General features: G+C 40.3%; 1 protein-coding gene and 1 non-coding gene across 2 annotated transcripts; both read right to left on the reverse strand.

Annotated features, from left to right (window-relative positions):
• Positions 1 to 1,235: 1,235 nt before the first annotated feature.
• Positions 1,236 to 1,349, reverse strand: LOC117753481. The gene has a single exon (XR_004612247.1). It is a non-coding gene; the product is annotated as a U5 spliceosomal RNA (small nuclear RNA).
• Positions 1,350 to 2,958: 1,609 nt separating this feature from the next.
• Positions 2,959 to 11,069, reverse strand: mfsd13a (major facilitator superfamily domain containing 13A). Its single transcript, XM_034569970.1, has 9 exons — positions 10,904 to 11,069; positions 7,818 to 8,080; positions 7,142 to 7,221; positions 6,225 to 6,674; positions 6,012 to 6,132; positions 5,588 to 5,684; positions 5,180 to 5,351; positions 4,295 to 4,488; positions 2,959 to 3,895 (listed from the first exon to the last, which is right to left on the reverse strand). Exons 2-9 carry the CDS (start codon positions 7,983 to 7,985, stop codon positions 3,654 to 3,656), a joined length of 1,524 nt encoding a protein of 507 aa, XP_034425861.1. The 5' UTR covers positions 7,986 to 8,080; positions 10,904 to 11,069; the 3' UTR covers positions 2,959 to 3,653.
• Positions 11,070 to 11,634: the final 565 nt, after the last annotated feature.

An 11,634-nucleotide genomic window follows, 5' to 3' on the forward strand; every position in this document is an offset into this window, starting at 1 on the left:
ATTGACTAGATCCAGATTTTTACTTAGATTTCTTATCAGTATCGCTTCACTAAACACGCCTGATTTTTTTTTTTCCATCAAGGTCCGTGAATTATTCTCTGAAAAATCAACAAAAATTCCATCATGTTAAAGAAAGTAATCCAGAACACATCCTTTCACCAAGTTTCTGGTCACACAGGTCAAACTAATGCCAGAGAAAACACGACCTCCCTGGTGGAGGTTAAAACACAATCTAACTTTATCTTCTTACAATTTGTGAATCAGATTCACTGGATGCTTTAATATTAAATCAAATAAAAATGGGGTTTGTTTCTTTTGTGCATTGCAGTTACAGCCTTTGATCCATAGAGGGTGCTCCCGCCTGCCTCCTGGTCAACTTGTGAACTTTAACACTGTCAGATGGTTTTTCAACATAGTTCCTATATTTAGGCGGAAGTTCTTTATGTTAATGGTCTTCATGACATTTCTATGAATATTATACATTTTCTTATTCAGTTTTCTGTCCTTTTTTTCATAATGCTTTTGAAAAATGTGTTTCCCCTTTAATAGAATGTTTTAAATGATTTTTAGAGTTTCTTTATTTATAGGCTATAGGCTTCTTTTATGAATAAATAAAAGTTTGACATGTTAATAGGACTTAATCGTAATGATATCAAAAATGGGTAATATTGAGCTTGACATGAATAAAGAACTGGGATTCATGTTTTTTTTTTAAAAGCCTAATACAAGTATCCCAGATGTTAAAATTCAGGTTTTTCACAAAGATCAATAAAAGCTCATATCTCCATTCTTTCTTTTGGTGTAGTTAGAAAACAACAGAGAAGTAGAATGTGTTGAATCTAACGTGTAACACAAAGTTCAGAATAAGACGTTGAAGTCAGATTTTCAACAAATATCCTAGATTTTCAGAATTTAGCCTCAAAGTTTGTCTCGTTGATTTCATTTCAATTTAAGACAGATTAGATAGAACTTTATTTATCCACGCATCGGGGAAATTCACTTGTTACAGCAGCTGGCAGGTCAGAAAGAGGTAGACAAGAGAATCAAGAAATATTTAAAAAAGGGACTATAGATCAAAACAATAAAGAATTTAAAAGTTAAAATAAAGAACACAAACTATATAACGCCAACATGTAAATAGTATTACTCAGGTTTCGTACGTGCGGGAGTTGGGGAACTAGGTTTGATCCACAGGAAGATGGTTTGGTTGTTATTTCTTTTTCACAGTTTCAGGAAGCCCCACTTGCGCAGGGCATCAAAAAATTATTTGGAACTCATATTGTTCCTCTCCACGGAAATCTTTAGTAAAAGGCGAAAGATTTATTCGATCTGAAGAGAAACATGAGTGATCTGCCTTCCTGAAGTTTAACTGGAGGTACTGGTTCCCACAGACACGTCCTTTACTCACGGTGCGTTCACACACCGAATCCACCACACTGTCAATAATACACCACCATTACAAACACGTCATGTACTTGTGCATCATGTCATAAAAAAGTTATATAATATGTTATCAGATCAGAAAAGATACATTTAATAAGAACATCTGAACTCTGTCGCGCGGTGCATGACGGGTAACAGGGCGTTGATCCAGCCCCCTCTGGCATTAACTCTCTCAGAGCTCGAACAAAGAAAACAGCACGAACAGATGTGAACTGATAACCAGATGTGAAGTGAAAACCAGATGTGAAGTGAATGATTCACAGGAGAGAAGATAAAGTTGTGTGTTCGCGAGTTAATAGAAAAATATCTCTGAACTTCACACACATGCGCAGAACACACACAGGAAGTAGAGAAACAAAGCGAGATGATTAACCCCCTGCTACTTCCGTCCTCGCCGGAAGTCGTCCCAGCAGACGATAACACTCCCTCGTTCAACCATAAAACAAGCTAAATGTAGTTTTGACAAAAGGTTTAGGGTCCATGTATAATTTTGATTCATAACATCATTGACACATTCATTACTTGTTTCTCATTTCTTTAAAAAACAGGCCACTTGATTACAACTTGCTCCTCCAGCGTCTGAAGATCCACATGTTTAAAAACACCGTGAGAAGGACAATCACTCTTTGATTGAACTAAACTCCTGTTTACACCTCAGCCTGACACAAGTAAAATCACACCTTATATATAACAGTGTAAAGTCTCAACCTCACCGTGTAAAGTACCTTCAGATAATGGATGTTGTGTTTGGAGTGAAACACATAAAATTGAATTAAAAACATTTATTATGAAGGGTCCCATATCAAAACGGTTGGGTGTCATTGGTTTACTGCATTCAAACAAATACATCCTCTCAACTGGCCCCAAGTAAATTATGAGAGAAGTAATTTAAGAATCTACTCATGTACTGACAGAAACCTTAAGGTGCTTGATTATCTGCAGCACATTTGTAGCCTGGGACCCCAACAGGTCAACAGGCCCTGGTCGTGTGTGTACTTTCAAATATAAATATTCAACTCAGCGCAGAGTGGAAAGTTGTATTTCTGCAGGGAACAATGACCTACTGATGAAAACTACTGAACAGTGGATGTGAAACAATGTCACTGCAGTGAAAACAAACTGATCGTACCAGTTTCTAATTCTTTACAAATAAAGAGGAAACGCCTTCAGGCAAGTTTCCAAACATACAAGTCTTCTTTATAATAACTTCCTGTTTAAATGTGCTTTACACAAATCAATGTCGCTGTTTTCTCAGAACTTAACCTTAATGCTTATATGTTGATTCCCCTGAACAGCGATTGTGAACGATAACAAGTTGCAGGATGTTCACTTCTGTAACTTGATAATCAGAAGTAGGACAAAAATTTCACACAAGACAGATGAGTCAAACATTTCCCTTTTATGTCCCAGTTAAAAGTTTCTATGATACAAGTGTAATGGCACAGCAGAGTTTAATTTTCTTTGCATTTTCAGTCTTTGTATAATATGAGGTGTTACAAAATTGAACAATACAGCTACCAGCATGAATTACTCGATCCAGTTTTATTACAACCGCACATAAAGTGTGTCACAATCAGAATGTTAGAAGTACAAGAGACAAATGGCAGTTTTTGTGCAAAAAACATCATCAGAATCGCCACCAACACCCGAGCGTCGTCAGAAAACAGTTAGAAACGGGCCCTGAAGAGCAGGATCCATGCAGTACCAACAGCACTCTGAACACAAGTCATGGTTTTAATTCATTTTATTCCTCCAGTTAATAACGTTAGAAATCACAACAGTAGCTCTGCTGTAAACAGACTGATGTTACTGGCCATCACTGACAATTGAATTACACTTTAAAAGCCCTTTTTAAAGAGGGCACCCTATCTTTGGCCTGCACCGTGAGGAGTTGGTTCCTTGGTCCTTCTACATCCAACGGATTGATTGGTTCTAACTTTAACTTTTGGTCATCTGTTCAAATATAAATATAGGTTAATATCTTAATATAAAAATAAGGCAAGTGTTGTTTATTAAAATGTTTCGAGCTCCTTCTAGTGGCATTTGTGGTCACATTTTTTGGGGGTATTTTTCACCGACCACAAAGCCACATTCTGTGTTATTGAACAACTAATGAATCAGAGCAGGTTTCTGCTTCATCATCTTCAAGGGGACAGTAAAAGTGATTATTCAAAAGTGTCTGAGTGCAGCTTTGATCCGCGTCGCTCTGCTCATATAGCCTTGACATCGATGAGGTGGCCGTGCTGCCTCAGGGTCTTGATCCCTTGCAGTTTGCGGCCGTGAAGTGTGAAGCGGGACCAGGCGGCCAGCTGGAGCAGGGCACAGGTGATAGGCACGAACACCAACATGTAGAAGCAGCCCAGGCGAAGGGGCGGAGTCCCTGAGCCGGAGGCAACGTCAGGCACGGCTACCAGAGAGTCCTTCACCGGTTCCCTATCGAAAATATCGTAACCTGGGGAAGAGAGGAAATACAGTCACACATTCAAATATACTTCTCAGAATGGATGGTTCAAACTGAAAGCATATGATGACTGTGACACCCCAATAATAAAACAGATGAAATATTAAAATTGTTTCGTTTTGAATGTATGGCTAAGATAGTGTGGTTTGAAATAAGCTTAGCGCCACCCTGTGCTGATTTTTCTCATTTGTCCAGCTGTGGCAGTATTTCAGTCACAAAGAACATTACCAACAGTTCACACATTTGTTCAAACACACACTGATGACACAAAAGAGTTGGAGTTCTAGTAATTTGAAAGACAAATACACGACTACATGAATTTGCATCGGAATCTGAAACAAGCAATTCATGTGTACTTCCTTATGGAGGATCCAGTGTTTGTGTCTGTACCTGTGTAAACACACAGCAGCCAGGTGCCAATGAGTGGGGCGAAGGTCTGGCCAGGTTTGGTGAGCAGGGCGACCATCCCGAACAGGAGAGCGGAGGCGGCCTGCTGCCGTCGGTTCACCACAAAGTCTTCGTCCACCAGGTCGGAAATGACCAGTTTCAGCAGCTTGCACGTCCCCTCTGTAAACACTCGATTACTGGGAGGAGGAGAGGGAGGGTTACACTCATCAATCCGAACGGAAAACAAAGTAGTTCATCATTCATGTGTTGAGAGCAGCTTCTGAAGAAGGGAACAGAGAAAGCTTAAGTGCACCTGTCTGTAAAATCACATTAAATTATGTGATGGAATAACTTTATCCCCCTTATCATACGCATAGCTCAGCCGGAAGGTTTGAGAGAAAGGAACAAAATCATTCTGACACTTTTCACTTCTACCACAGCTGTGAATAATATGCAGAACACACACTCAAGTGCAAGTGCTCGACAAGGCAGTCACACCCTGCTGTTAACTACAAGAGCAGCTCTATTATTTAACATTAACAATGGGATAAGACTGAATAAAAACCTTTTAAACACTCTTTATCTGAACAGATCTGTCGATAGAGGGTGTTTTTTAAAGCTTTTAAAACGCAAATTCATGATTTAGGGCAACATAAATAAAGCACTGTGTAGGGAAGTTTGTTGGAAAAAAAAAAAAACTTGTTTGTTTAACTCAATATTTGGAAACAACTTGTAACAAATGTTGAGTTAAGTTAGTGTCTTTGAGAATGTTGTGCAAAAAGCAACCCAAACATCCTTGATAAGTGATGTTGATAAGCGATATAAAACAAGCAAACAAAAGTACAAGCTGTCACCCATCAGATCCCTGATGCATGTCCACGGCCGTACCTAGCAATGAAGATGCACAGCAGATAAATGTGGTCGGCCCCTGCCAGCAGCATAAACACACCAAGTCCCAGCTTGAGCATGAACAGCCAGCGGATAATCTGGTAAACCCCGTATCGCTGGCACAGTGTAAGGAAATACAGGTTGTTCAGGTGGGGGGCAATGTAAGAGATCCCTGCATGGAAGCAGAAGACAGAAGCATTAAAAATGATGAAAAAAATATCAGCAGAAATAATATAAGAAAATTAAGATGGATGCCAACAAACAAAACAAATACAATACAAATAATCTAAAAGCTTTAACCTAGATAATGCTACTATAAGTATTGCATTGTTTCGTCTGTATAGTTTCATCACACCTGCATTGAAAAGATGTGTGAGTTATGGCTTGTTTCTTAAAAAGGGACCTTACCGAGTAAGAGAGAACCTGTGGAGGCAGAAATGTTGTCAGAGAGGAGATGTTCCAGGAAAAGAGGAAAGAAGTTGTTGTTGAAGTGGCAGTGAAACACCTACAGGGGGAGAAACATCATTAATAGAATATCACTGTGTAGTTGAAGTAGAAAATACTCTGATTCAAGATTCAAGTAAAAATGTATCGTCACAATTTTATGGTTATTGTAATTAATCCACTAGAAAAATGATGACTCCATAGGGTAAGCAATACTTTTTACATTATTAATACATGAATACATCTTGTACTGTACCAATATGCACCTGCTCTGACAACTAGTACAAATGAATCTCGTTAAAATAATCCGCCCGAACTTTTAATTCTGTTTCACGTAATTCCCACTTTATGTCGACTAGCACTGGTAGCATAATAAACAGTATCTCACCTGAACAAGATTCATTGACACAAACCACAGGAAATTCTTCTGTCTGGAGAGCTGCTTGAGGTACTGTCCGATTGTGACAGGTTTCTCTGTTTGGGCTAGTGGTGCATGGCCAACACTCAATCTGGGACAGAGCAAAACAAAGTGAAAGGAGTGAGATTGAGAGGAGCTACACCAAAGTTATTCAGAATTTCTAAATCCATTAAAAATCCTTACTCTTTGAGCGTTAGTGCGTCATCCTGTCTTGGACGGACTTCCTTTTGAAAACGACGCTGTAGTAACCTGGACACTAACAAAAAGCCTGTGATGGAAAAAGCTGCCAGAGCCACGCAGAAGAGACGGAAAGAGTAAAAATCCTCCTTGTTCCAGAAATAATAGGACAGAAAAACGGAGAATGAGCCCAGAGCGCTGAACACCGAGCAGTGAAAGTTGAGGTGCGTGCGATCTGTGTTGGACACGGCGAGGTCCGCCATCAGGGCGCTGTGGTGGAGGTCCACCATGGTGAGGAAACCATCGTACACGCACAGGCACAGCATGAACTGCAGGCCTGGCCTGGCCCACGCCACCCAGAAGGCCAGGAAGGACAGAGCGAAGAGGGGGCCATTAGTGGAGAGAGCCTTCAGGCGCTTTAGCACCACCTCTGGAGATGTGATCGGAGAGCCCGTCCTGAAGGGAAACAAAATGTCGACAGGAATTAGATACAAATTTAAGCTTGGTGATAATGAATGAGACTGACTTTTTTACGGAGACAAAAACAAGTGAGGCCAAAGGACATGTTTTAATACTTTTAAGCTATTTGAGTATTATATATGAAGGTTTACTTCAGCAGGTGAAGTGTTATACAACCACCTATTTAAATACGGAAACAGAAAACTACGAACACAATGTAATAAACAAATCATATTGTAAAACGATAAATGACTTCATGAAAATACTGAGCTACACTTTGCTTTATGATAGTGAAACACAAACACAGGTATAAGATCAGAATCAACATTTGCATGGGCTCCTTTTCATTTACATGTTGTTTGTTTAGATCTCACTGTGTAGGAAGCCAACATTAGAAACGTATTGGTTGACGACTGGGTTTTCTCAGAGAGGACAGAGGAAGAAGGTTCAGTGGAGACACTTACTGAGGAGAGCTGAGGAAGGAGCGATCACTCAGCCATCCAAACAGAGGGTCATTCAGACTGTTCCATAGAAGGAACACCGTCTGCGGAGCATCAGAGAGGAAGTCAGGACAATTATATAAATAAATATGTAGAAACATGGATTTATTGATATCAAGTTTCTGACAGGTAAAAGTAGGAGAATGGCAGATTTTTAAATTAAGCTCTGGTGTCTTTTTATGTTTATTGTGAGGAAATGAGGGGAAAAGAGAGACTTGCAACACAGCAGATCTAAATAACTGTGATCCAGATGCAGAGTCCGACCTCTGTGACCATTAATCACTGAAAATATTACTGAGAACGATGCACTTTTAGGCTTTATTTACAGAATGATAATGTCAAATACTTGAGAGCGCCAAGTAATTGCGTTCCTTTCAAATAATGAATTCCATTTAGACATAACCACTCATAAGTTTCCATACGCAACATATTATATATACAGTTTTCTGGGTATAAATAGCTGATAACTGTGGTGCCAAGCTTCCAAATGGGTAAACAGGACTTAAATACGCCCTTAAAAATCACTGCTGACTCAGCATCACAGCGCTTTTATATTAAATTTGAAGCTTAAAGCATAGGTCAAAATTTAGATCTAAAGATTAACTGACAGATCTGCAGACCCCAGTTTCTTGTCACTTACCTCTCCCACCCAGAAGGAGACTTTATCAATCTTGTAGATGGACACGAAGGTCTCCATGTAGTAAAGCAGGAACACATTGTGGAGGATGGAGGTGAACAGGGCCAGTGAGCCGTACAGCACCGCAGTAGAGAAGATATCTTGCGAGAAGCCCCAGACGCTCCTGCCCATTCTTCTTTCTCAATCTCTCTGCTCCTTCCTGTCTCCGAGCCAAGCTGCAAACATCTCACGGCCTGGCCGACCCAGGGTCACCACGTCATCGTAGCCTGCAAAAACAAAAAAAGTTATTTTACGTTCGGAAGGCAAGGGAGAAAGTGTCCTCTCACTGAAACACTACAGGCAAACAGACATTAGTGAGCATTACTGGACGTCACTGCAGCGTCTCATGGTGAAATCTCAGCATGAATAACCCAAAACCCTAATCTCTCACATTCCTGATTCGGTCTCCTCACAGAGGTTCAGCAGACTAAAAGGAGCTGTGGTACAGTAAGTGCTCATTAGTTAGGCTGAGGGCCACTGCTCCTTTTTCCTCCGGCCCACTACCAGCTGTGCATTTGAGTAAAACAGTAATTTTCCTCAGTCATTTTTATGATCACTCCACCTCACTGGTCCTACCGCTCTTCTTCACAGTGAAACCACAACAGGGAAGTCACATGATCGCCTGCGCAGGCTCAGTGCTTTCACTGGGCTTTATTGTCCTCAGGTGTCATATTCAACATTGTGTTGTGATGGTGCCTGGAGCGTGCTACTCTGTAATTTACAGCTACTGTAAATACAAAGGGTGTGGTATTAGACTTGCAAGGCGCAACATAATGTTATCTGTGTGTTACATCAGCTTGGGAAATAGAACGGCACACAGCAGAGCTCGTATCTTCGTCAAGGCCCAACCACAGTCCCTTTGCATTTAATCAAGCTGCAGCAGATTTCACACACTCGGAGATATCAGTTCCCTTAATATGGCAGATTTCTTTCATCCAGATTCCTGAATTATTGTGAAATTATTCTCTGTTTTTCTGTCCTATTATTTCTGGAACAAGGAGGATTTTTACTCTTTCCGTTTTATTACCGTCAGTTTCCTCTCTCGCTCTTTGCGCCCTTAGGGGGTCCCTTTAAAAGACCTCTTACTTCACACCTGATCGACACAGGCTTAGACTCTGATCTACGAACACCTTCAGCGGGAACGCCATTTAATAGCTCTCAATAACAGTGTCTCAAGGGGACGTTATCCCTTCTATCAGAGGCAGCCACAATGTACTTTCTAAACACCGGCAAAAACCACATTTTCATCACAGCATCTGAGTGAGATAGCGAACTCGGCCAAAGCAATCTCCTTTTAGTGTAACTAAAAGCTTTCCAACCCTGCTACTATCAGATTCAAGCAGTGAAGCAGGATGACTATCAGCAGGTAAACACCATATCACATCTCTAACACATGAAACCGTTCTACATGCTAACATTATTGTACACTTTACTTTTTGCAGATCTAAATAACTGTGATCCAGAGTTCGTCACTGAAAATATCACTCAGGAACATGCACTTTTAGATTTTATATACAGAATAATAATTTCAAATACTTGAGAATACAGATTTGTAAGAAAATAAAGAATGGATCTTGATTATCAGACTTATTTAGGGGAGTGATCTCCATGAGTGCTATATTTTTTTTGTAGTGCCCAAACGTTACATTTTCTTCAGCCTAAAGAGTTTAAAAGATCAAATCTGATAGAAAAGATAGAACTGGCAGCAGAGGTGGAAAACATCTACGTGATCCATTCCCTGTTCCCTCAGCAGTCGTTTCCACCTGTGAAGTCTTCTAGGCTTCAAACATGGTGGCTGAGCAGGACAGGCGTCCTCTGAACATGACAGATGGGGCTACCAGTAATCAGATGTACGACTCCACACACAGGAAGAGAGACATCTCATCTGTACTTGCATCTCTACTCTGGCTTCCAGTGAAGTACACGGTTCAGTATAAGATTATTCTACTTGTTTTTAAAGCTTTAAGGTCCCCACATACCTAGAAGTGTCAGATCCTCTTAACAGCTGCTGCCAGCTGCCCCTCAGTCGAGGCTTAAGGGTAAAGAAAGTCGGGCTTTTACTGCAGCTGCTGCACGTTTTCAGAACAGTTTATCAATTCGGTGTTCCCCTTCCACAGACATAAGGTTGAACTGAAGATCCACGTGTTCTCTCAGGCTTTAGACTGTACTTGGTTATTTCTTTATTAACTTTATAGCCTTTTATCGTATGTATTTCCTCTGCCAATGAGGTGTGTGCTTTATTAAGATTGCACATAAACTACTGGATGGATTAGCAGGGAACTTGGTGAGGAGGAATGAGGAAGTATTGGTGAGAGAAGAACACTTTTAACTTTAGTGCAGATCCAGGGTTTGTTCCACTTTGTTTAGAATTGCATTTCTCAACATTCTCAACATTTTCTCAGAGAATAATTCATGGATCTTGGTGAAAAATGGGAATGATGTTTCAGAGTGTGTATTATTTGGTGCAGATCCAAGATGTAGTGAATTAAATGTATTATATTCTTGTATTTCTCTTTGTTTGGATCCATTCTACATTATTCCAGTCGACTCTGGTTATCTTGAACGTGCTTTGTGAATAAACTTGACGTTAAGGCCCCTTTAACCAGATGCTAACACACAGTGACCAGTGTCTTATAAAACAATCACGTAGCTATAGATTAATACGAATATAAAGAGCTGAAAAACACACATATAACAAACTGTGTCCAAAGGAAAAGTTGAGGGAAATGTCGCTTCCTGAAAACAGCGACCGACATTATCAATAAACAACGACAGCTCTTATCGATTATCGATTAAAGAGGCGTCGTGATAATCGATCACATCCACAGGTAGCTAGCTGGCTAACATTCAAAGTGCTAGCAAGTGAGAAGAGCAACAACAACCACGTACAACTATGGACTGCTAACAGGTAGAGAGCAGCGGACCACCACTGGTTAGCGCTGGTTAGCTTGGGTAAGATGCTAGCTGGTTAGCGCCGGTTAGCTGACTCGTTAAATTTCCACCGTTAACTTTCACGTACGTCGGTACCGGAGCAAACAGACGCTACGTACCGAGGAAGGCGCCGCTGACCCCGGGGAAGTTAGCGGTGTGTGGCTCGGTGTTTCTCGGTCTGCGAGGAGCTGCGGTCGGTGGTGGAGGCAGAACACAGACTGAAGAAAGACAGACAGTCCACGTCATGACAACTACAGACGTGATCTGTTCTGTGCTCACACACACAGGAGCGCTGCAGCGACACCTAGTGTTGAACTAATGTGCGTTACACCACGCCCACTTCCGTATGACGAAACAGAGACAATAATGATGACAACAACAACAACAACAATAATAATAATAATAATAATAATAAAATGTATTTATACAGCACCTTTCATACACTTCAAAGTGCTTTACAATAAAATCAAAGACATGAAATAAGATCAAACAATAACAACACGTTAGCAATGAAACAAAGACTTTAGGGTAAAAGCATAAAACTAGCAAAATGTATAAAAAGAAGTAAAATACAGGATAACATTAATTAAAAGCAAGATCATAGAGGTCTTGAGTTGTTTCTTATAACTATCAACAGAAGTAGCTTGTCTGATGTGTGGTTGGAGTTTGTTCCATGAACTTTCTGTAGTTTATTTTTGGGGATATTTAGCAATATATAATACTCAGAAGACCTGAGAAACATACTCCGATAAACAGTCAGAAACGTATGAGGGTGCTGTACCATTAAGAGTCTTTTATTACCCATAATATATATTTCTTTTAATATCTTTGTGTAATGTAACAAATGCCT

The sequence above is a fragment of the Hippoglossus hippoglossus genome, chromosome 19 (assembly GCF_009819705.1).
Source record: "Hippoglossus hippoglossus isolate fHipHip1 chromosome 19, fHipHip1.pri, whole genome shotgun sequence".
NCBI classification, from domain to species: domain Eukaryota; kingdom Metazoa; phylum Chordata; class Actinopteri; order Pleuronectiformes; family Pleuronectidae; genus Hippoglossus; species Hippoglossus hippoglossus.